Source organism: Physcomitrium patens, chromosome 4 (assembly GCF_059467195.1).
Source record: "Physcomitrium patens ecotype Gransden chromosome 4, ASM5946719v1, whole genome shotgun sequence".
Taxonomy (NCBI): Eukaryota; Viridiplantae; Streptophyta; class Bryopsida; order Funariales; family Funariaceae; genus Physcomitrium; species Physcomitrium patens.
Genome location: NC_143413.1, coordinates 10,644,188 through 10,671,485, shown reverse-complemented (window position 1 = coordinate 10,671,485; position 27,298 = coordinate 10,644,188). Strand labels below are relative to the sequence as shown.

The window sequence follows — 27,298 nt, the reverse complement described above, 5'->3', positions numbered from 1 at the left end:
TTGTGTATCTTTATATTATTTTAAAGATTCTAATTCCTAACATCAGCAACAACAACATAATGTACTCTTCACAACATAGATTTTAAATAATTTCAAAAATCAGAAACAAAGATATGAGGGTCTATAATCTATTGAAGAAAAGAGAAGTAGGAAGTTTTAATACTTACTATTATCAAGGTTGCACATAAACAAAAATTTGAAAATTATTAAAAAAAACATCATTTACATTTCTATAAAAAAAAAAAAAAAAAAAAAAAAAAATCAAAATTAGTTACCTTTGTTGTAAGGCATTTCTTGAGTTTTAGGATTGTCATTACATATTGACAAATGTTTTTCACAACATCTTCATAAGAAATTAGATTATAGTATATTAATAATGATAAAAATTCAACAAGTTCATTATTTTTATTATCAAATTTTATATAAGACTTTAAAAAACATCAAAGAAAAAACAATATATCAATTATAAGATGGAAGTAAATATCTTTAGATTATTTTTATAATACTAGAAAATTATTATATATATATATATATAATTTATCTATAGACGTATTATTTTTTTTGGTAAAAAGATTACTTAGTTTACTTATTTAAAAAAAAGACAAGATCTTAAAATTACCATTTTATTCTTAATATTTTAGATGTAAATTTTAATCAATATTAATCTCTCAAATACATGTTAATAGTAACTTCATTTGAAGGTTGTAATGCTTCTTTAATATAAATTATAATAATATAGAATATATCAAATAATAAAAGAAATTAGTAAAAAAATATAAGACTAAATTACTTTGATATTCTTGATGTATAGTATCAATTTAGTTACTATTCTTAGTAAGAATTATTTTAAATTTTCTAAATGGAAATCAAAGGACAAGAAACTTTTTAAGCATATATTCTGTCAAGGACAAAGACTCGATGAGGAAAAATATACACCAAAAGGCTATCTCGATATAATAAGTCAAAATATAAACAAGTAGGTATATTAAAAGGAAACTGGAATGGCTATTGCCACAAGACAAGAAACTAAAGACTCTTGAACCTGGACTAGAAGCAAGAAAGGAGTTGACAAGAGTGAAGAAGCCTTCACTCTTGTCTCTATATATACTATCTAACTAGGGGCTACGTGGCGACGTTCTATAGGACCTCCAATATGTGTTGACTTTGTAGGACACATGCCTTGACTTACAAGGCAAGTTTTTCTACGTGTGGGCCACATAGTTAGCTTGATCTTCAAGCTAACAACATGTGTGGCACATGGCCAACTTGTTGACTACGTTTCTAATCCAAAAAGTCAATTAAAGACACCTATGAAGTCAAAGTAGCGTCTAGGAAGTTTCTAGGAAGCTTCTATATTAAATATTATATAATTAACTTATTTTTATCTACTTTTACTTACTTCTACCTATTTCTATATGTAATTATTAGCTTACATGATTATGGCCGTGACATTACCCCCCCTTCTAGAGACGAGTTCCACGAGGAGCGGTCATCATATGTTGAGGAAATCTATGATGCGACGAATTATATTGGCCACATACTCTGATCTCTGTTCTCTTCGAAGATGATTGATAGGGCCTCTCAACCATCGGTAGTGTCCCATACCAGGGCGGGAAGACCACCCAGTTATTTGATCATTATTGAGGCCTTCATAACTTCCTTCGAATAGAATATTCGGAACACCATCAGCAGTTGTTCCTACCTCTAGCAAAATCACCAAACATCGGGAGTCCCTTCCCAAATCATGATACCAAACGCATTGTATCTCACCATCTGTTCGAGGAAGAACATGTCGTTCTTGAAGATCTTCATCTCGATTGCGTCGTCTTGAAGGTTGTGACAATCGTAATGTCTCGTCCGGCAGGTCAGCAAACGAAGGTTCTTGAGTTGAATCCGCTAGTTGTTGGCTCTCCATCTAATTAGCATCACAAATGTAAAGAAGTTACAAACAAAGATAGGAAATTGAATGTTATCTTGCCTCAATCTTGTCTCTTTTATAAGAGAGATTTTCATCTTGGTTTTGATGGATGTCGTTGATGAAAAACTTTGACTTTAGCTGATGCATTTGCTAGATTCCTGGATGGCTCCCATGTGCGTTCACTAATATCATATCCGCGCCAATGAACAAGATATTCCAGCTTATTTCGGCGCCGCCTTGAGTCTAATATCTCTTCCACCTCAAATTCTTCATTATTATCTACTTCTATAGGAGGCGGTGGCATTTGTCTTCTTCCTTGTATATCCACTGTCTTATATGGTTCAAGAAGAGATACGTGGAATACAGGATGGATCTTCATTGACTCCGGTAGATGTAACCGATATGCAACTGGGTTGATCTGTTCAGAAACAGAAAAGGGGCCAAGCCTACGATAGTCCAACTTGTCACAAGGTCGAGTAGTCTTGATATTGCGACGAAGTAGCCATACCTTATCACCCACGTTGATTTGTGGTTGCTCCTTACGATATAGATCTGCGTTTATCTTTTGTCGTTCTTGAGCTTCCTTCAATTGTGTCTTCTTGGTATTGCATGTAACTCTGACAACCGATTTGCCATATCTTCTGCTGCAGGATTATCAACTTTTGAAAAATCAAAAGTATCAAGTCGTGGATGATAGCCATAATTGGCAAAGAAAGGTGTTTGTTGCGTGGAAGAATGTACCGTATTATTATAAGCAAACTCTGCCAATGGCAGAAGGGTTGTCCAATCATCTTGTTGGTAGTTGATAGTACACCTTAAATATTGCTCCAAGACTTGGTTTACGCGCTCTGTTTGTCCATCAGTTTGAGGATGGAAAGCCGAAGATAGCTTTATGTCCACTTTTAAAATCTTGAAAAGGGTCCTCCAAAATCTTGACACAAATTGAGTTCCCCTATCCGATATGATATCTTTAGGTAATCCATGATAGCGATAGATATTATCAATGAAAAGCTTAGCTGTTTCTTCACTTGTGATAGATTTTGTACATGGCACAAAATGTGTCATCTTGGTGAAACGATCTACTATCACAAATATAGAATCATAAGATGTTGAGCTTGGAAGATCTGTGATGAAATCCATAGAAACAGAAGACCATGGTTGTTCTGGTATAGGTAATGGCTGAAGAAGTCCGTAAGGTCGATGACGAGGAATTTTTGATCTTGAACAAATATCACATGATTGTACAAAGTCTTTGACTGACTTCCACATTTGTGGCCACCAAAAATCTCTTCATATGAGTTCCAAAGTCTTATTATATCCAAAGTGCTCTGCTGCTGGAAAGTCATGACGTGCTTGAAGAACACGTAAACGTGCTTCTCCTTCTGGAACATATAGGCATCCTTCAAAATATAATAGATTATTCTTGAACTCAAACTTAGAAAGATCATGAGACTTGGAAGAATTATTCTCGATATCATAAACAAGAGGATCTGAGGACATACTGGACTGGATTTGCTTGAGAAAAGTTGAATCAACAGTCAATGTTGATTTCATTGCTCGGAGATGAAATTGCTCCGGTTTCAAGAGGACCGTTCTTTGTTGCTCAAAAGCTGCATCTCCTTCTTTTGGTACAAAATAAGAACGTCTAGATAGGGCATCGGATAAACCTTGTTGTTTTCCTGGCCGATAAGTGATAATGAACTCGAATCTTGACAAAGACATACTCCAACGAGCTTGACGACAATTCAACACGCGTGCTGACATGAAATACTCGAGGTTCTTATGATCTGTATACACAGTGACTGGACTAGAAGCGCCTTCTAGATAATGACGCCATTCTTGAAAGGAATCCACGATCGCAAGAAGTTCTTTATCGTGGATCTCATAATTGATCTCGGCTGCTGAGAATTTTCTTGAATGAAAAGCTATCGGATGGAGTTTGTCGTCTGTTCCCATTTGTGATAAAACTGCACCCAAGGCAAAATCTGATGCATCTGTTTCCATAAAAAATGCCTTGGAAAAGTCAACACGATATAAGACTGGTGCAGAGACAAACGATGTCTTCAAGGCTTCAAATGCTGCTTCCGCTTCTTGATTCCATTGAAATTTATCTTTACTAGTCAAGCGTGTAAGTGGAGCTGCAACTTGTGAGAAATCTTTGATGAAGATCCGATAGTAATTAACAAATCTCAAGAAACATTGGACATCTCTTACCATCCTTGGAATCTTCCAATCCACGATTGTTTGAACTTTCTTAGAATCCATCATGAGACCATCATTTGAAATGATGTATCCTAAAAAGTCAACTTGAGTAGTGTGAAATACACACTTTTCCATCTAGGCGTACAATCCTGCATCTCTAAGTTTTTGTAATACTTGACGAACATGTATTTCATGTTCTTCGACATTCTTGGAATAGATCAGGATATCGTCTAGATAGCAGACAACAAAATTGTCTAAGAATTCATGAAATATATCATTCATGAGATGTTGAAAAGCAGCTGGTGCATTCGTGAGTCCAAAGGGCATGACATTATATTCGAAATGTCCATACCTGGTTCGAAACGCAGTCTTCCATTCATCTCCTTCTTTGATCCGTACTAGATTATATGCTCCTCTTAGATCTATTTTTGTATAGATCTTAGCTTGATTCAACTGGTCAAGGAGTCCTGATATCAAAGGTAATGGATACCTGTTCTTGATTGTGATCTTGTTGAGTCCTCGATAATCAACACACATTCGTAAAGATCCATCTTTTTTCTTTACGAATAGAATTGGAGCTCCTTCTGAAGATTTTGAATGGCGTATGAAATTCTTCGCTAAATTCTCGTCAATATATGTCTTGAGTTCAGCCATCTCATCTTGCGATAAACTGTAAATTGGTCCAAATGGTGGCTGAGTTCCTTCCTTGAGGTCGATTGAACAATCATATGGACGATGCTTAGGAAGAATATCTGCATTCTTTTTCTCAAAAACGTCTTGATACTCCTGATATTGACTTGGAATGCCACTTGAAGTCTTTACGTTTTCAAAAATAGGTGCAGCATAAATAGCAAAAGTTGATCCTTCTTTTGCTGCGTGTATAAATGCTTTTGCACCTATCAGTACGGGTTTTACTGTACTAGACTTATAATTTTTTACTTGGTTCGTAGAACTATTAATAACGCTTTTGGAAAAGTCAAGTTTACGCAAATTCCAATCTATTCGAGGGTTATATTTTTTTAGCCAGGATAAACCTAAAATAACTGGATTGGACGGGGATTTAATTATGTTAAAAGCTATGTAGCTATCATGACCGTCTATTGTTACTTTTATAGGATGAGTTTCATGAGTGACATCTCCAGAAGACAAGGGACGACCATCTATGACTTCTACATGTACTGGTTTAGGTTTCTGTACAAAGGGTATTTTACGACTTTTAACAAATTGTTCATCTAAAAAACATGCTGAGGCTCCCGAATCTAATAAAGCAGAGGCTTTGTAATTCTTAGGTCCTAAATATAAGTCTATTATAAAACAAGGAGAGGGTTCTGAGGAGAGGATAGGACCTTCATTAGGAATTGTACAAGGTTCCAGCTGCACGGTCCCTATTGTAGCTGGACAAATCCGTTTTCCGACATGTTGTCTTCTTTGACCGTCGTACCCCTCATTTTATAGTTGCGTCGTTTCTTTGGACAATGTTGAGTAGTGTGCTTAGGTTCTCCACAATATAAACATAATCCTTCTTGACGACGACGAATCTTTTCTTGCTCAGTTAGAGGTTTAAAACGTACCGCGTCAATTTGCATGTCTTCTACTTCCGAATGTATGTTTGGCAAAGATGTTGATGTTGCCATTGAGTAATAACGTTGAGGTTCCCATGAATGATTCTCAGATCGAAATTCAAAAAGTCGATTATCACATTTTACCGCAAAATCGATTGCTTGACTCAAAGTTTGAGGATCAGGTAAGTTGAGCATCAATTTCTTTACTTCGTATTGCAATCCATAAAGAAATTGACTGATGAGTGCAGCATCATCCCTCTTGATGTCAATTGCAAGTTGTCGAAATTGTGAAGCATATACTGTTACTGAGCGATTTTCTTGTCGCAGAATTCGGATCTTATTTGTTGCAACACGAGTTGCATCGTGTTCACCATACATAGATCGAAACTCCACCAAAAAAGCTTCCAAATTGTCCAATATTGGATTTCGTTGTTCAAGAAAAGACGAAAACCACGATAATGCAGAACCAGAAAGTAGAGTGCCAATAAACCTGACTTGTGATCCTGGAGTTGGATAGCTTTGCGATTGAAGTTCAATTGCCAATTGTACTTGATTGATGAACCCTCGAAACTTTGATCTCGTACCATCAAATTTCTCAGGTAAGGCAATTCTTGGTTTTCTAGTGCTTATAGGGTGTTGTACAATTGGAGAAGGAACGTGATTTGTTGTAGATGTTGAAGCAGCTCCGATCATCTCTATATCTCCACTTTCTGCTATTCTTGTTCTTTCATGTGTTGGTAAATTGAGTTGATGCATCGCAAGCATTAACTCCCTCATTTGCTCTTGCATTTGTGCCATTGCACTCTTCATTTCAACAAGTTCTGCCATAATGACACTAAGAAGAAAAATTTGTTTGATATTGCTCAAGACAAAAGAAAAGAAAGACTTGATAACAAAGAAGATACTAAGAACAATATCAGTTTAGAAGTGGGTAATCCGCAAACTTCTAATACGCTTATGTCTTGTCAAGACATAGGGGTAATCCACTCTTACTCAAGAAAAAACAAAGCTCTGATATTGTAAGTGTACTCTTGTCAATCTGTCAAGGACAAAGACTCGATGAGGAAAAATATACACCAAAAGGCCATCTCGATATAATAAGTCAAAATATAAACAAGTAGGTATATTAAAAGGAAACTGGAATGGCTATTGCCACAAGACAAGAAACTAAAGACTCTTGAACCTGGACTAGAAGCAAGAAAGGAGTTGACAAGAGTGAAGAAGCCTTCACTCTTGTCTCTATATATACTATCTAACTAGGGGCTACGTGGCGACGTTCTATAGGACCTCCAATATGTGTTGACTTTGTAGGACACATGCCTTGACTTACAAGGCAAGTTTTTCTACGTGTGGGCCACATAGTTAGCTTGATCTTCAAGCTAACAACATGTGTGGCACATGGCCAACTTGTTGACTACGTTTCTAATCCAAAAAGTCAATTAAAGACACCTATGAAGTCAAAGTAGCGTCTAGGAAGTTTCTAGGAAGCTTCTATATTAAATATTATATAATTAACTTATTTTTATCTACTTTTACTTACTTCTACCTATTTCTATATGTAATTATTAGCTTACATGATTATGGCCGTGACATATTCTACCATATTCTAGGATTTCTTAAGCACCATAAAGATTATCATGTATATACTATAGTATACAGTGAAATTTTTTTATGGTTTTGAATGAGCAAAGTATGTCCATAAAATTACTAGTAATAAAGAAGAACCATTAATCACATCTTTTCTATTATTAAGTTTTTTTATTATTTAATAATAAAAATCAATTATTAGGCACAAAATAGTAGTTTTATTTTCTTGCTTAAGATTTATGATCATTTTTTAAATTTAATAGATTTAAAGAAAAAAAGTGATATGTAACATAACTATTTTTTAAAGTCATTTTTACATGCAAGAATTGAGAAATTCCTATTAGCATTATAGCTATAGATAGCTCCATTTTTTTTCTACACCATTTATTAGATTTAGGTTTTGATGCTTCTTCTAGCTCCTTTTTAAAAATCAAAGAAAAAATGAAGACTAATGTTAGAATAATGTAATAAAAAAATTAAAAGATGAATATTGTAATATTTGTCTAATGTCTTACATTTTATTTGATAGTATTTCTTGAAAGGACTTTCAATTTTTTAGTTGGAATAATCAAAAGAAATTATCTCTTTAATACCTAAATCATGTAAATATTTACAAAAAATCCATTCAATTAATTTCGAATTATTAAAATATAGGAAAAAAAAACTTTAAACATTAATTTAAGAAAAATTCTATACATGTCAAGGCTTTTTATTAAAAAGATAAATTTAAGAGAACATAGATGGTTGAATTTTAAAGGATTATAATTAATTTTGATATAATTATTTTATCTAATTTTATAATGTAATTTTAATAGAATGTAAAAATAAAACCATGAAGTTAAGAAACATAATTGAGTTATATAAGATACTTTGCATAAAATGTAGGTGGCTATGGAGAAAAATCACACAATGTCAAGAATTGTGAAATACTTACCAACTTGACCTTTTTCCTGTATTTTTGAAAATTTATAAAAAATGCTTTAAAATAGTCACAAATAAATTTAAAATTCACAAAAACTCCAATGTTAGAAGTTTGGATGTTAAGAAAATATTCTTTTAAAGAATCGATTTGGTATTATTGTGCTTAACATTCTTCTTATTATAAACTTATAGATTTTTTTTTATCTTATTATAATAGATCCAATTTTTTATGTTCACTATTTCCTTTGATAAGATTTTATTCAATGTCAAATTTCTAGTCAAATTATTGAATAAAAAATAGAAAAAAATAAAAAAATTGTACACTTAAGATTAGAAATTCCTACAAAAATATCAAAAAAAATTATTTAAAATTATTAAAAAATCTAAGATTTTTTTTGGTTTCCTTTAAACCAGCATTTTTTTTCAAAAATAGCATCAATTTTATTTTTAGTAAATCAAGTACTATTAGGCTAATGTATTTTATTACTTATAATTTTTAACAATAATTTAAATTAATTTTTTTTAAAAAATGATTTTAATATTTTTTAGAAATAACAAATAGGTTTTTTATTATTACTATTTTTTCCATAAAAACAGTGATTGTTCTCACAAACTCCTCATAATAATCAAAATTGACAGATTGTTAGAGAAGATTTCAATAATAGGCTTCAGATTCTTGGACTTTGCTTGGATATAGAGTACCATGGTTACTCCTATTTTAGAAATTGCTTTTTAAACAACCTTCTTCATTTAACCATTTAATTTTTTACTCATGGTCTTTATTAGATACATATAGAAGAGACATCTTCATGCTTTTGTTATGTCTATATTAACTTCAATGATTCTATTTAGAGAAATGATATCTTATTTTTATTTATAAATAAATATTTGTTTAAAATGTAGCACCATTATCTTTGATCAATTAATTTCTTATATTTCATAGAAAGTAGACAAGTATAGTAATGTGCTATGTTGTTTTGTGTACCCTACAATAAAACAAAATTAGATGCATATGAAAGCTTTGGATTTTAATAACATGTCTTTTTATAAGTGTTTTAATCTTTTTCAAAGATGAAGGAAAAATATATATACTATATGTTGTAAAAATAAATAGTTTATTTAAACTATAATGAGCTTAAATTATTTTTTATAAATTCTTCTAAACTCTTAAATTGCAACACATTAGTTATTTCAATTATAAACCCATGATAAATTATATCTTTTAAAATCTAAATCTTATATTTTTTTATTAAAAAATCTAAATTAAAAATATTAAAAAATTTCTAAATAGATTAATAGTTGAAAAATTCTATCTTTTTTATAATATATTCCTTCAATTATATATAAATTTTTGATACATTTTTTAAAAGACGTCAATGCATGGGCAGAACAATCAATCAATTAATAAGATATTGTATTAATCTAATCTTAGATGGATTCTGAAGTTTTATCTTAGTAATCAAATATTAGTTCAATCTTATCTTTATAGCTTGATAATGCACAAATATAGTTGATAACACCAAAGATGAATTGCAACTCTAATTAGTTGTTATAATGTAAAGCAATAAAAGTTATTGTTTCTATCTAAAAATAAGTTTTGAAATTAGAATTTTTTATTTTTTATTTTTATTTTATCCTTTATAAATTATAAAATTAAATTTTAAAAGATTAATACTTATAGTTTCATATAAATAGTGCCATTCTATAAATTGTCATACATATGAAAGAATCTAAAAGTATTGTCCCTTAAAAATAGTTTTTATTTCATATAGAAGGTTAATAAAGTATTATAATAAAATTTAAAACCATTAAAGAATATTTTAGCATATTAATTATTAATAAGTAATTTATTAACTATGTATAAAAATACAAAGTCTTAATTTTGATTTTTAATTTTAACTTTAATTTTTTACTTTTTCTTTTAATTTTAGTTTCACCTTATGTAAAATTTAAAATTTACTAAATCTACTTCATATATTTTTTTAATTTGTTATATTATTAATATGATTTTTATTCTAAAATAATTAAATTTAATATTTTAAAATAAATATAAACATAAATTTAAATATATATATATATATATATATATATATATATATATATATATGAATAGATTTAAAAAATAAAAAATTAATTTCTTAAAGATATTATAAAATTTTAATAGATTTGAAATATCTTTATTCTACACAGACTCCAATCTATACATGTTACAAAAGAAAATAATAAATATTTTATTACCAATATCATTATTATTTTTTATAATATCATATGTGTATCTTTTATCAAAATATATCAATTTGATCAATTAATACTACTACCTAGTCAAGATAAAAATCATATAAAGCATATTATTAATTTTTAAAATATCACAACTTAATTATACATCTTAATAAAATTTAGAATTGCAATTTAACCATTTATTATCAATTTAGTTTTATAATTTTTTATCTTTTTAGATGGCCAACTTAAAAAAAATTATAGAAAAATATTAATGTATACTGACCTGCATTATTTATTATTTAAATGCTTTTATGGAAAGTCATCTATTCCATGAATTTACATGTTGTAAGAAGTATTTAATACTAAAGGTCAAAGACCAGCTTTACCACCAAGAATTTGCTTTGATTTTTGTATTTTTATTTCTTAAATTTTTATAAAAAATATCATCTTTTTTATTTTAAAAGTTTTTAAAAAATTATTTAAGATTTAGATAAAAATAATAATATTTAGATTCATATTTATTCTATTTTTTTAAAAAAAATTGAACTAAATATTTATTTTAATCTTAAAAAGCTATTCAATCTAAAAATTATACTAAGATCATTAAAAATAAAATCTAAGATTATTTAATTTTCATCTGTATATTGAACAACAAGAAATAAAATAATTTTTTTACTTCATTTCTGATACTTGACGAATAAATATATTTCTTTTTAGAGACTCTTAAATTAATAAAAAAAATATTTCACTTTGCAATTTGATATTATAATTATATTTGGTATTCTAAAAATTTCTTTTAAAATTAAAACATCATTTTAATTTTAGCTTTTATAAACATAAATTAATTAATATAAACATATTAATTATACATATGTATAAACATTATATAATTTTATGTTTATATATGCTATAAATATTATATAATTTTAGCTTGTATAAACATAAATTAATTAATTTATATATATTTTTTGTAATATTTTACACTTTATGAAAATTTTTAGATATTTTTTGTTTAGTTCTTATATAGAAATATTTTTATAAGAATTAGGTCACAAGCACACCCTAAATTGATATATACACACCCATTAAATCTATATGCACATCCAAGGCTTCTAATTGGCTCATCTAGATTCTATTTCTCTTTGTCTTGGCATAGGTTTTGGCCCCCCTCCTTCTCTTCTTTCCTTTGGCATGGATCTTGATTCTTCTTCTCAATAAAGAAAAAAACAGAAGAGGCGACCAAGATTTGCATTGGGACAAAGAAGAGAAGGTAGAGGAGATTGCAACCTACACTAAAGCAAGGAAGAAAGATCAAGATCCACATTAAGACAAGAAAAAAAAGATCTGGATGAGCCAATTAGAAGCCTTAGATGTGTATATAGACATAATGTTTGTATATATAACAACTTGGGATGTACTTGTAGCCTAAGCCTTTTTATAAATACATACACAATAATAGTTTAAAAATTATATAATATTTATCTTTTAAATATTACTGTACTTTAGTTTTAATTTTGAATAATATTTTGGACTATTAAAAATTAAATATGTGGTTTTTGTATAAGAAATTATAATTATATGTTTAAAAAGTAAAAAAAATATATTTTAAAAAATATATTAAAGTAGAGATTTTTTTAATAGATTTATTAAACTCAAAGATATAATTTAAAATAAAAAAAGAAAAAAGAAAAAATCTTGATTTTATTTTGAAGAATACATATTTAATTTTAGTCTCAATTTTATTTAAATTTTAAGATCAAAAGAAAATTAATAAAATATTTTTAATATGAAAATTTACAATACAAACTCATTTATCATTTGTTTAGAATACTTCAATTTAAAAAAATGCTTAGAACATTTTTTCCAAAATGTCTATAATACAGTTTCCTTTTTTGGAATATGCAACTCAAACAGATGAGCTATTGAGTTGCATTGAGTTGCATTTTGTGGAAAGCTCAGTTCCAAGCTCAAATTTCCCAATAATCTCCAAGTTTGTGTGAACAATGCTTCCTTCTTACAAGTTGCAGTGTGAAAAGAAAAGACAAAATTCATTCTTTTCTATTCTTTCCTAGCAACATTCCTGTGCGATAGCAACATGACGTTAAAATACAAGCACCAGAGCAATAAAAAGCAACGGCATCTGATTAAAAATTCTATAAGAATGCTTCTGCAGGAAGCAGAAGTCTCCCAAGTGTGGCATGGTCGCAAGAATCATTTGTGTATCCTCTTTTGGTGTGCAAGAATGTGAGGATTGAGCATCTCCCTTTTTCAACTCTTTGCAGGAATGCTTCGGCTGGTGAAGGCATTCAATGCTCCGGTGGGACGCTTTGTTTTGTTTATTGCATTTGACGACCTTTTTCAAACTGGGTTGGTGTGTGAGGCTAGCAATTATTATGATCCGAACCAAAGCCTGAAATCTTCCTTCAAGTTTGTCTTCTAGATTTCGATCACTTGCAGGTATGTGAGAGAGGACTTGAAGCGGCTTCAAAATTAATCCTTTTGATGCAAGATCATCCAAGCAAGTCTTTGATATGCATTGTTTTTTTTTTTTCTATTTCTTTTTTCTATTTTTTCTATTTCTGAGTTATTTAAGACTTCGTTTTTTTTCAGTGATTCTTAGCATAGGATAGAGAGATGTCGTAGTCGATTTCACAGAATCTTACAATATTTATGGAGTCAGAGAGAGAGAGAGAGAGAGAGAGAGAGAGAGAGAGAAATGGGGCAATAATCATAGCTGAAGTGAGTGAGATATGAGGTTTTGCGTCTCTGGACTCTACTGTCGAAGAGGCTCATTGAATCCATGGCCTGCAAGTTTAAAGAAAAGTGTGGGACTTATTTGCGTGCTTTTCATACCACGGTTCATAGAAAGTCCGACACGTCGAGCAGGGGTGGAAATGCTCCAAGTCTGAAATCTCGGCATCAATCAACATTGAGGATGAGGAGATGGCACAAGCTTGACAAGTTGTCGGTTTAGGTTTTACCCACCAACAGTCTGGTCAATCATAGGAATGCTTTGGTGGCTCCCGGCCATAATTGACTGCCTCTTTCAATCACGCGAAAGTCTTTCTCTTACTTTTGTAATTTTTTTTCTTGGCTGTCTGTATGTGTGTATGTAGTGAATATATGTATAGAGGATGTTGGTGGAGTGGGTTAATTTGTTTGTACCTTGTCGTGACTTTGTGTCTTTCTAGACTCACGAGGGGTCCCATCCGCGTCAGCTCATACTCACTGCGGAGGTGAGAAATAAATGCCTCCCCAAGCCCTAAACCTAGTGCCCACAAGGTTTGTGGCTGTCCCTGCGTTCTTCACAAGTGTGCGTGCTTATCGTACCCTAACTTTGCAATATAATATAGGCAAATGAGATCTTACTGTAACCTTCCCGACTGGGTAGTTCTGATGAGCACACCGATCAAGCCCGTTGATTACCGGCAGAAGGAACGATACTTAACATGTTACTACTATCTTCTAGCCTCAAGGTTTTCTTCGTGCTTGAGCGCAATGATAACGCGACCTCTGACATCGAATAGTCAAGCACCATCAATTTGCTTGAGGTCCGGTGGGGAAATCAGAACGCCGCGGAGCAATCCTCCAACATGAAGTGACACTACTGGGACTAGTACCTAATCAGGACCTCGATCTAGCAATTAGATAAGTTACCGAGACACCAATGCATACCAAGCAGAGGGAGTAGAGATCACAATGTAGACGAGGCCCAACTGAACCACGAGAAGCTCATGAAATAACCTTCAACGCTACAGTTGGGATAGCTAAAGATCATATCATGCGATTGACTCCACGAGACTGTTCACTGACTGCTCTGGAATTACTAATCTTTCGTAGAGGATCAGATCAACAACCACAAAGTCCTTGTTCACTGAAGCCAAGCTGAATCCGAGCCATGAGCTTGCGATTTTGGCTGATGAAAAGCCATTGAGCGGCGACGCGGTGAGTATAGACCCTCTGAAAACACCAGCTGTATGTCCTCACACTCAAAGCACAACACTGTTGCACACACAGCCTTGGGCAGAAGCTATAGGGACTGAATCTTGCTCGTCGCCTCTGATCCCATGTCAGCTTTGTGTTTTGATCAGTGCTCGGAGACCATTCCCATGGAGGATTCGCTCGCTGCAAAACTTCGCCGTCATCACAGTAACGGCTTCGATCTACAGAAAGGAGACGTCATTCTGGAATTCTTTTGCATGCTGCCCTCCTGCCCTCTGGAAACAAGTTTTGTGTGAGGAAAACATGAAAACTTCATCATTTTGCAATTGGGCGTCATAAAGGTCCCGGTTTTAGCATTTTGTTTTTGCAAAGGTTTTTAATTATTAGGGCTGCCCACTGTGTGACTGACCACATTCTTGTCGGTGAAACTTTGTGGTCATGTCGATGGGCTTTTGCTCAAAGTAATGTGGTCGTTCAGAAACGGAAATTTAGCAGTTGTGTAAAGTGGGTGAGTAGGTTTGGCTTTTGTGTGAGATGCTCTCTTTGATCATTTAATCTTCACCAACTAAAGGATTTTGCGGTCAGTGAGGATTCCTTTGCTTGACATTCATGTTAAAATTATGAAGGTTCAAAAACTGTGTGTAAGTTGTAGATTCATTTTTTAATACTAAAACTTTCTCTGTGATGACTGATGTTTTGTAAATGGAATTAAACTTCAAAAAAAATAAATAAAAGAAAATAGAAATGATAAATATATGTACATACATGTATGGTTCTTATATGAAAATGATGTACAACAATCATGAAGTGCAATGATGTAGAATAATTTAAACTATTCTACATTATCTTGTAAATTTTCTTCAGTAGTAATATATATATATATATATATATATTTAGAGAGAGAGATTCATGCAAAGTATCTACATTTTCATATTTAATCTTTCAAAGTACCTACTTCAATCTTCCTCAACTTAAAATCACTGACTCAGACACACTCTCACTGGTACACATGTGTGAAGCAGAGAGAGGTAATGTGAGTGTTGCTTATATTCAATTGACCCAAGAATAAGAAAGCGAAATGGGAATGGCGCAAAGATGGAAACTTCCATTTCAGTTAAAAATCCACAAAAGCTATGTAGTTGGACCCAGCAGAGGAAAACAAGGGGAGAGGGCAAATGATGGAGAGTAGATGAACGAGGGAAAAAAATTGGGCCCACTGGCACAGTTCATCGAAGTGGGAACAGAAAGGAAAGGGAGAGTGCGAAGGGGCGTGAATACCAAGACAGAGTGGGATGTATGAAAATTGAGAAATGGGAAAGGGAGAGAGAGTGTGTGTGAGTGTGAATGCTAAGAATACTCTCGCATGCTTTGCACCAGCACACACAGCATCGCAGCTGACGCTTGTCAGAAGGGAGGAGGGCTCGGTGACCTGCTTGCCTGTGCTCACTTCCCCACCGAGCTAGCCACCTGCCTCATCATCCCCCCGCTCCTGTTATCAACGCTCTCGCTGCTGCTTCTGCACGTGCAAGTGCAAGTGCAAATTACACGGTGCTGGTGGTGCGATTTGACACGGTGCTGGCGCTGCACTTAACGATTAGATTACAAGCCTCGCGTCACGGGGCTCTCATCCCTCTACTTTGCCTCTCTCTCTCTCTCTCTCTCACCTACACACTGTGAGTGTGAGTGTGTGCAACTGTGTGTGGGTGGGTGTTGAGCAGGAGCTGTCAGTTACTGTCTTGTCCGAGACTTCATGGATGCACACGAGTTCGTCTTTTATCAAGTGTGCAGAGCAGGTGATCGCACACCTCCGAGTCCATCCTTGCCGCCGAGTCTACCCTTGGTCAACTAGTCATTATCATGGAAGTCAAGGCGCGAATCAGGTTGCCGTAACTAGTTGCTGTGAGCGTTCAGTTCCCAGACTGCACCGGGTTTGTTGCTGCAGTTTCATTAGTGCCGTGACTGGGTTTTCGCGGGGTGTGAGTTGACGTAGTTGTAGCCTGCACTGCTGAGTAGGTGATCCACGCTTTTGCGAGGCAGGTGTGCTGATTCGGCGCACCAGGGGAGGCGCGTTGTGCACAATCATTGCATTGTGAAGAGGGAGTAGTAGTCTTGCTTGCGACAGATACCTATCATATCTGGGGCAGAGCTCTAGTTGTACAATCTTCGTCTTTACAAGGTTGTCGCGAGTGCAAACTTGCACTGCCGTCGATGTCTCGCAGTGGTTAAGAATTTTTACAGCCTAGGTCGCTGGCATCCTTTGCAGCTGGTCGTTGAAAACTTCTTGCTAAAACTAAATACTACCCTGTATTACTGTAGACTACGCTGTCACTTATCCCTGCCATGTTTCATCGTTTTAGGGAGTGGGATAATGCGAATGCGTGATTTGTCACAATCACTTATCCTTGTAGAAATCCGTGCTGGTCTATGCTTATTCGATAGCATTGATGTAATACCACTTGCCTACTTAAAGCCCTAATTTTCCGGGGGAGTTTTTGATTGTTGAAGCTGGATTATGGGCGCGTATCTAGAGGGCTATGGATGATGTAGGCACACGCATTTATAGATTTTTATTGCATTTTCCCCAGATTCAAAAGCAACTAGCCATCGCTGTAGGACGCCGCCCCTGCGAAGAGGCATGGCTGCATTGCGATTGTACCATGGGCTTGGCACTCCCTATTGCAATAATTCATTGAGTTCTCACTTTCGTACATCCGGTTTCTGCAGGTCTTGATTCGTGAGGTGGTACTATCAATTGTTGAAACCGTAAATAACAATCGTTGAAACGCGCGTTTCACCACCAGGCACCGTGTCACGAAAATTAATGGTATCCTGAGTCGAGGGTGGTCCTTTCAGTCAATTACAAGTTGTGGAGTCTTGTGCACTGTTCGAACGGAGCCCAGAAAATTCCAAATCTCGACGATTGAATTCCCCTCGAGACATGGCTGAGATCAAAATCCGTATGCCTCCAGCCGCAGGGCCTCTATCGGCTGAAGATATATTGACAACGGAAGCTGGTACCAAGGGATCCCAGGATTTAAAGCAGACTGGACAATTACCTGTAGTTATTACACAAGAAGTCGAGCGTGGACGCTACAGCACCTTCGTAACATCGCTACGGCCACGCACATCTCTTATTCAAAAGGTGCTGCTCAAGACCTATGGCAGTTTTCAGAGTCCGTCTCTTTTGTGGGGTCAAGGAGGTCTCTAGGAATGCATGCTACTGTTTGGGATGATGCAGACTGATTTGACTTACGTAAGCAGTCTATTAAGTAGGCTTCAAGGGATCATAGACCCCCTAATCTAAGGGCTGCATTTCACATGGGAGTGCTTCACAGTTGGTGGCCGAGATAATCAGTACATTCATCCTTGTCTTCACCGGATGCGGTGCTGTCATGGTGAATGAGATCAGTAATGGCAAAGTGACATCCGTTGGAGTGTCTCTTGCTTTCGGGCTTGTTGTCACGATTATGATCTATGCAGTTGGCCATATCTCGGGTGCGCATATGAATCCTGCAGTGACGCTAGCGTTTGCCGTTGCGAGACACTTCCCCTGGACCCAGGTTAGCACCGAAATCTTAACTCGTGCTTCTCTAACGACATTTTGTTCCAGTGCTCCTCACGTTATCTTAGCATTTGAATTATTTTTTGTATTTATCGTTACAATTGGAGATAATACATGCTGGACTCGAATCTAAGCTTCAGCGATGACAAGCCCATTGGAGCTTAGCAGTGGGGCTTATTTGTTGAGGTTTTCTTGGGAGTATCAGGTTCCATTGTACGCGGCTGCACAGTGTATCGGATCTATAACAGCATCATTCATGTTACGGTGGATCCTCCATCCAGCAGCCTACGAAGGCGCTACATTGCCTACGGGGAGTGACGTACAGTCATTCCTTCTGGAGATCGTCATCACGTTCATTCTGATGTTCGTCATTGCTGCTGTCTCCACCGACACCCGAGCAGTAAGATCAAAAGAATCCGTCTCATAATTACAGCGATGATTATTATTACTGTTATTATCCATGTTATCATTCTCTAAAATATGGTTCGTATTACTACTTTGATCATTACGACACCAAAGCACTCGCAAGTTGATTAAGCCTCTGGGAGGGGGGGGGGGTTTGCGCAATGCACTCGGTTCACGATGATGAGAACTTGAAGTTAACCAATTGCTGCTCTTTGTCACAATTTCAGTGTGGAGAATTAGCTGGAATCGCCGTTGGTTCAGCGGTTGCCTTAAACGCGCTCATGGCCGGGTACTTCAACTCTCTTCTGCAGTCAGCTGCCTGCACTGTTCTGTAGCTAAAACAACTATTAGGATGGATTGAGTCTACGTCTACAGCGCAAATTTGCTAAAAAAAAAGTACCGACGCCAAATTGAATGAATCTATGTTATGTGACAGGTCCATATCGGGGGCGTCGATGAACCCAGCGAGGTCACTGGGTCCAGCTACAGCCTCAGGGAATTATCACTCCCTGTGGGTGTACATGGCTGGTCCCACAATCGGAGCTCTCATGGGGATGCTCACATACAACTGCATACGCCTACCAAACCAGGCAATGCAATGCGCCTGCAACAAACCAGCGAAAAGCTTCCGCCGCTGATGCCAACTCAAAGCCGAACCTCATGGTACCCATGTTCTTCTGACGGAAGAATAAGACGTTGTCGATGATCGCTAATATCTAGATTTTCACCACCGCGTGAGTTTTCGATCGGAATAGTTGTGAATCTGCCACAGCAAAGGATATCATGAGCTGCCGCATGGTATATGAGCTTTACCATGCTGTCCATATCTAGACATATACAAACCGACCACGGTAGTCACAAATGTGTTTGTCTTCGCCTCACACACAGATTCATGACCTCGGAGGAACCCACCTGCAAACAAATCCTTGCAAACTTGTGCAAGCTCCGAAGCTTCGTTGTGTCGGTCTGGACCTGCAAATTTCAAGTGGAGGATTTCCTTGGATCCAGCTTTCAACCAGGCTGAGATTCTTTCACATTTCCAATGCTAGAAATGCAACCTGGTCATGTTGGCAGTTTCTTGCTACGACGTGGGTGTTGCTCAAAACCCTAAACCGTAAACTGAAACGAGGCTACTTCTTTTTTGTTACGAATACAGTGTAACAAGTGAATGTTTTAATATCAGATGTGGTCACCTTTGGAACTATGAACAGTGTTATAGCAGTAAAATTTTAGTTCCTGCAGTGTAAATAAAACCTGTGTTGAAAACAATAATTATTTAATTAATTACGTGTGAGAGGGTTAGAATTTTTTAATGCTAAAGAATCAACTATAAAGTTGTTTGTATCAGAAACAATGTTATGGTTATGTTGATCAAAAGGTTTAGGGCTATAACCAATATAATAACTTATTTAGAATCACATAATATCATAGAATGATATCCTAATGAATTGCTGCTTAGTAATAAATAAGTTTGCAGTGGAAATTTCAATTGTAAAATCTCCACTTATACAGTGAAAATTGAAACACAAAGGTATCAACGTTATTGCAAGAAAATGATAATAAAATATAATATTCTTTTCACACAGTAATCATGTACTGAATGTCATTTTGATTTGCAAAACAACAATACAATGTTGTATTATATCTTTACTTACTATAGGAAAATAAAAGAAAAAAAAATAGTTAAAATCAAGTAAGAAATATTTTTTATAATTAATATACATTTATATATACATAATTAAATTTATATATATATATATTTCTTAAAAAATATATAGAAAATAATAAATTTATAGATAAATAAAAATATCATGTAACATTTTTGAATAAAAAAACATAATATAAAATCTTAACAAATTCATAACAAATAATCATAATTGAATTATACTTGTATTATATGCATCTATGCAATTTTAAAGTATAGCAATGAATTGGAGTGTCATAACAATAGTTTTTGGAATTCATTTTATAGATCTTTGGATTAATATTAATGATTTTAGTAAACACAATAACAAAGAAAAATTACTATGTGACAAATTTTAGATATGAGTAAGAAGCTTATAATCCAGAGTGTTATGATAGAGATTCAACTAAAGAATTTAGATGTCTAAATTATAATGCTTATACAAAACTTGGTATGTAAATAAATTATAATTATTATGAATGTTTAATATAATTAATAATATATTTGTAAGTTAATATGCTTAGTAGACAAAAATAACATCACTTAACAAAAGATACCATATTACTAAAATGAATGCCCAAGGTCTAAGATTATAGTACAATAGTAGTATAATGTAGACTATTCTTTGCTTCATCACCTACTACTACTACTTCCACCAATACTTACTTTGCACTTTTTTTTTATGATAATAAAATAAAAAATAAAAATCTAATAATAGAAAAAATAAGATTATTTCAAAGGTCAATAATATTAATTTAACTTGCTTACTTAATTCACTTATCTCTATCTAAAGTTCAGAGCATTATACAAGCATACAACTATAGAAGAAGATCTAAAGCAACTATGCAAATATAACAAAGTAGGCAATGTGCAATGCAATGAAATAGATGTGTTGTTTGTCTCTTGAAATATCTTATGATAAATTTATTAAATTTATTGAATCTAACTTAAATTTGTATCCAAAAAATAAAAAAAAATGTATATTGAAACATGATAGATGTAATACTTGTCTTTTAAAGTATTCTATGCTAAATTTCTTGAATTTTTCTAATATAATTTGAATCTATCTTTATTATATTTGTCCAAAAATGTTTAATAATTTTTTTATATTCTTAAAAAGGATTTAAAAATTAGAGAGATAATTATTAAAGTCAAAGAATCTAAGGTAGAAATAGAAGGAGTTTTGTACATGAGCTAAGAAGAAGTTTTGGCTTTACAAAGCCTCTTCACAATCTACCTTGAGCAATATGCTAAAGAATTATAAGAATCTTAAGGACATGCAATTGGTGTAACTTTAAATAAGAAAAAAAACACATTATTTATTTATCCAAGTTAGATAAGGCATTGACAAATTGAGTCTTTTAACAACAAGCAAGTAAAGAAGTAGTGACAAGAGAGCTAGTAATAAAAGAGCTTGTATATTAAAAAATGTATTACTTTATTAGATTTTTTAATATCAACAAAAAAAAAGGTCTTTGAATTTTTGGATGAATATCTTTTATGCTTCCAAAAATATTTTTCTTTAAATCATTCAATTTAGTTAGAGAAAGTACATCAATTGATATTTTTTTTGCCTCATTGCTTCTCACTTTGATAGAAAAGGTCTTAAAGTATCTTCTAAGAGATATATTTAATATAGATAATAGAAACCTCTATTTTTTAATGGCATATGATTATACAATTGCATGGAAGCAAATCAAAGAAATAAAGATTAACAAAGCTTGCCTTATAATAAAATTGACAATGTATACAACTGTAAGTAAAAAATTGGAATTTCTTATTATTGATAATGCAATGAAGCCTCATTACTTTATTAAAAAATTAAACAAAGATATGAAATTTTATTATTAAATTAATAAAAAATATAAATAATTGTGATATTATTTTACAAATAGTTGGATGATCTTCAAAAAATATGAAAGCTACAACCTACAAGATTCTATTCTTTTTTAACTTTTCATCATTCTATGGAACAAACAAATTAAATCTCAAGTATATTAGGATTGTATTGTGTCTTTCCAATATGATATGAAAATTATAGCCAATGGATGCTAGCATAAATATCACTTTCAAGTGATATTATTAATACTTTTAATAATAAAATATAATTTCTAAAAAAACAAAAAAAAACAAAAAAAAAATAAACAGATGATTAGAAGATTGATTAATTAACATTGATTTATTGCTTGGAATTGTTTAGATTTTAATTCTTGCATCAACAATTTTCAATTACTTTTAGCACATATAGTTATTTATTTCTTTTTTCTGAGAATTTCAATATGATAAGGATGAATATATCATTAATAATAAGTTCATTAATAGTATCTAAAGACTTCAAGCCTACAACCAAATATTAATATAAGTTCTTTTCAACCTTGTTGCATAAACTTTAATAGAACATAAGTAGCTATTTGAAAATAAATTGCTAATAAATGGTAGAAATAGGGAAGTTAAAGACAAAGATGAAGAGCTAGAAGTTGAGTTACAACACATGGTGTCCAAAACAGAAGAGTTTTTTGCCTTCTATGTTATAATCGAGCTCCTTAACATTACAAAGTACATGCATTTTTTAGTGTACATGGTGTCAAAAGGCCTCTTATACAAGCAAAGTATTTTTACCTATAATAAACTACTATAGCTCAATAAATTATTAGTGAGTAGTTCCAAAAAAATAGATAAGTGTTTATTCTAAATAAATTGCAAAAATATTATTTTTGTTTGTCAATATACGTCTTTGTTTGAGGTAGGTTGCATTACATAGTATGGTCTTGAAATAAGTTCACTTTGTAAGAATAATTAAGTTGTATTGCCTACTTGAACTATCAAGTAATTGGAAGGTAACAATATAGATGTAATTTGGTTGTAGATGTCTATAACTTGTAGGAATGAATATCCATCATGGGACTTTTTTTCTTAAATTCTAAAATTTAAATCTTATAAGAATAAAGACAATTGTTGTAATATTGATGAATAAGATTTTTTTTCCTTTCTCTTCTTAAATACTACAATTATTGCATGATTGCAACGAAGTAGAATTACCATTTGATAATTTTTATTCAATCTTTTAGTAATCAAAATTTGTAACTTATTCAATCAATATTTTAGTAATCAAAATTTGTAACTTATTCATTCCATCTTTTAGTTTCAACATTTGGCTTTAAAAAAAACATCTCTAATAGGTTTAAGAAAGAGACATGAAGTTAAAATATTAAAGATGTCATAGTTGCAATATACACATAATGTATATAATCTTAGTATATATAATGTTAAAAGGCTTCCAACAAAAGTTATGTATCTTCAATTTATTGTAAACAGCAATAGATGCTCTGCTACAACAACCTTCTATAGTTTGTTAAATTATTAATAATATATTAAATAACAAAAAAAATATTGAATTACTTCTATAGAATGAATTTAATTAAGACAAATAATATTAAGCAATAAAGTTTATTAAGTTACAAAGAGATTATTTTATATAAATCTTATTTAGATTAATTATATTAAAAACTTTAAGTACTTCAAAATTAAAAAATAAAAAATAAAATATTAATATAATAATAATTTAAAATATTAATATCTTATTTCTTTGATAATAATTTATTTTAAATATATATATATATATATATATATATATATATATATATATAAATTTTTTAATAAATAAAAATAAAGCCAAATGGTTTAAATTTTTTAAAAAATAAAATAAAAAAGATAAATATTAGTTGAATCTATTATATTTTTTAAAATGACATTAAGCTTCTAATTTTGTACAGCAAAAAGACTAGTCTTATACCCAAGAACTTGGAAATTTTTTATATATAATACAATTGAATAGTTGTTGTATAAATAAAGATTGTTATAAATAGGAGATAGAATATTAGAAACATCATGAAGTATGCAATCAAAAACTAAATAAGAATACATAACAAATATTCTAAAGTGCCTCCACTTTGTTGATTAAGGTAAGAAGAACATATCAATCTTAGATAGAATTCAAGAAACTTAATAATCATCCAAAATATCATCGATTTTGTATTAAGTGAATCAATTGATTTTAAAAAGTGTTGTAATCAACATGTAAGATAATGTCAATTTGATCCAAATTCAATGGAGTTGACAAACAAAAGAACCTAAAGCGACAAAATTTAGAATGATTGGAGAACCAAGAAATTAATTAATATATTATTTAGCCTCTAATTAGTAAATATATTACCTTGCTATCATAATTCAAAATGATTCTTGATGTGGCTAATTTTAAAAGCCATTTTTAATATTAAAAAAAAAAAGATCTTTACCAAATAACTCTCAACAAATACAATACTTGATTCCATTGCAAATTGTGCTAAAAGGATACTACATAGTGTATAGTGTGTCTTTTGTTTGACATCAAAAGTTATAAATGTATTGCATTTGATTACATCTAAAGCATTGAGTTTTACTCTCCAACTATTTAATAAAGTCTTGAAGTGACTCAAAAAGATGGTAGTTTTTTTATGACAAACAAATCTACCTTCATAGCTTGACCTATTTGTAATAATATAGATAAGTTGCTACTATTTGAAAACACTCTTAATTCTATAATCTTTCTTTTTTATTTTTTAGAGGATGTTCTAATATTTTTTAATTCAATCTCCATTCTTCACTATAGAAATCAAATAAAGAATAATATCTTCTTTGAGAAAAAATATAAAATTTATTATAGTCTTCTAATATTGCTCCAACTTTTGTAATTGAAGTAAATTTTTTTAGTCCATCTTTTATATATTTGGAGCACCTTAGGCTCTAAATGATGTAAAAATAATTCAAATGCATAATCATCATTAAAAAAGAAAAATTTAGGTATTTTTTTATCCAAGTTTAAAATTTTAACTTTAAATTTAGCAAAAAAATGCTTTTAACTTATCATAGGAATTGATTTCTTACTATTCTATAATGATTGTCTTCCATCTTGTGAAACATATCTATATTCCAAATTCAAAACCTCGTAGTGGTATTCAATGGTGAACACACTTAAAAGCCTCATCAATATCTACAACTAGTCCAAAGTCATTGATATAATCATGTTCTAAGTAATCTAATAAAAAATATTGATAATATTAACTTTTGGTCTACACCATAAATTTAAAAAAACTGCTTTGATATCTACAACTATTTAATGGCTTAAAGCCAATCTACACCTATACTTGCAATTACCACCAATCTTTGCAATTCACTAGTAATTACCTTCAAGTCACTACAAATTCAACAAATACCTTCTACTTGATGCAAATAGGAAGATTCCACTAACCATCAATTTGACCTTATCTCTTTAATATGCCTATAAACATAGTACAATACAAAATTAATCAATAAAAATCTTTGGCAATAATGCATACAACTAAGAAAAGATCTTGGAGGCAATAGTCCAAAATCCAAACCAAATCTTCATTCCAATAATATATAAACAAAATTCATAAGTAAATTAAAGCAACCAACATCTACATATAAATGATAGATGATAGATGATAATAAAGAGAGATGAAAAATACAAGATAAATAGAGATAGGATTGCCACCACTTGCTACTACAAGTTGTCCTTGCCTACCACAACATACGGTCGTAGGCCATAGATTGCTACTACAAAGAACTTCCTTTCAAAGTTGATGCTGCCAAACTCAAAGTCTTGTTTCTACCTTTACTTTGCAATCCAAATGCATCCCTCACATCTACAAACCTTGCAAAGTAAGAAACACCTTTCAACACAAAAGTACAAGTCAATGTGATGAGATTCAAGCAAATGCTATTATATCATCTAGTTCAAATTGTTACAAGAGTCTCCACTTCCTACAACCTCTTCAAGTATTTGTTCTACAAAAAAAAAAAAAAAAAAAAAAAAAAAAAATGCATTAATTGCATCCTCTCCTATTGATGATTGCTTCAATGCACACTTCTAATTCAACCACACATTTGATACATTATAAATCTTTCTACTTCATATGTACAATTTTATATTTTTATTTTTTTATTTTTTTATTTTTTAATAAAAGGAAGGACAAAGCTTATACAACTCTACCTACTTAAGCTAATCTACTATTGCGCAATACATCAATCCAATCAAAAAGCACTGTCTAAAACAACTAGCTACAAGAATTTGATAAATGCAACCTCCTCTTAAATAATAAGGGGCATATGTAATAAGGATTAATCTAGTAAGTAATACTAATTAATACCTAAGATGTCATCCCTTCCTTTCTATACTATCTTATTAGAAAGTGCTACACGAATATTTGAATAATTCCAACTCCATAATAGTCTTTAGTACCACATTAGTCTCTAGTTCAACAACTCAATGCCATATTATATCAGCTTCTAGTACTATACCATACCTTAGGACTACATGAGCAACCATCAACCTTAACATATAAAACAATATCTAAAAGCAATAGTGCAAAACAATAATTCTTGTACAATCCACAAAAATTGAAGAAGAAAGAATTCTTTTTCATTTATTCCTTTTCAATAACAAGATCAACTAACATATAATATTAAGTAGATGAAAATATATTAAATTAAAGCAAGGTACATCTATCTAACATGGTTTGTCACCTAATGCCATATCACATTACATAGTCTATTTATTATAATTGTAGCTATCATAATTTTTTGCTTGTGTTAAAAGTAGAAATAATTGGTTATAATCATTAATTGGAACTATTGAGATTTAGAATGTATCAATTAAAAAATAAATATATACTTACGTGTTCATTTATTAATTTTTAATTTTTAATTTTTAAGTTAATTTAATTAATAAAATATAGTTTCAAACTTAACAATGCTCAAGACTAAATGCAACTAAATTCAAATGTAAATACATACATACACCTTTTTAAATAGTAAATTAATTATATTGATTTTTTTTTGTACTACAATTTAAAATACAACCATTTATTGGCAAATAAGTTCAAAACAATCAAAACTTAAATAACATCCATTATATATAATCAAAATTAGGTAGCAACTTGAATTAATATAATCTTAAGAAAATTTGTAGCATACATTTTATTATAAAAGTTGTACAATACCTCTCCAAATGACTTGCAACCATGTTTCTAGCCTTGATATTATCCTTCATTCACACATGAATCTATACAAGACTCTTATTGATTGAAATTACTCTAATATGTATTGTTATTGAGTTTTAGTATATTTGCTTTGGCATTGATAATGACAATGATATATTACATATAATCAAACAATATTAATTTCCTCTATATTATTTCAATACTAATATTTATATAATCACTTAATGCTTGTTT

The 27,298-nt window shown here is 31.7% G+C and overlaps 1 protein-coding gene across 4 annotated transcripts; it reads left to right on the top strand.

Moving 5' to 3' along the window:
• Window positions 1-15,646: 15,646 nt before the first annotated feature.
• LOC112281051 (aquaporin NIP1-1) lies at window positions 15,647-19,523 on the top strand. 4 transcript variants are annotated; one of them, XM_024517208.3, is made up of 6 exons: window positions 15,647-16,145; window positions 17,077-17,494; window positions 17,688-17,912; window positions 18,120-18,314; window positions 18,547-18,608; window positions 18,756-19,523. In XM_024517208.3, exons 2-6 carry the CDS (start codon window positions 17,291-17,293, stop codon window positions 18,955-18,957), a joined length of 888 nt encoding a protein of 295 aa, XP_024372976.1. In that variant the 5' UTR covers window positions 15,647-16,145; window positions 17,077-17,290; the 3' UTR covers window positions 18,958-19,523. The 4 variants fall into 4 exon arrangements, with proteins under 4 accessions (XP_024372976.1, XP_090105845.1, XP_090105847.1 ...); XM_090249719.1 differs by having other exon boundaries at window positions 15,647-16,251; XM_090249721.1 differs by lacking the exon at window positions 15,647-16,145 and adding an exon at window positions 16,279-16,528.
• The last annotated feature ends 7,775 nt before the right edge of the window (window positions 19,524-27,298 follow it).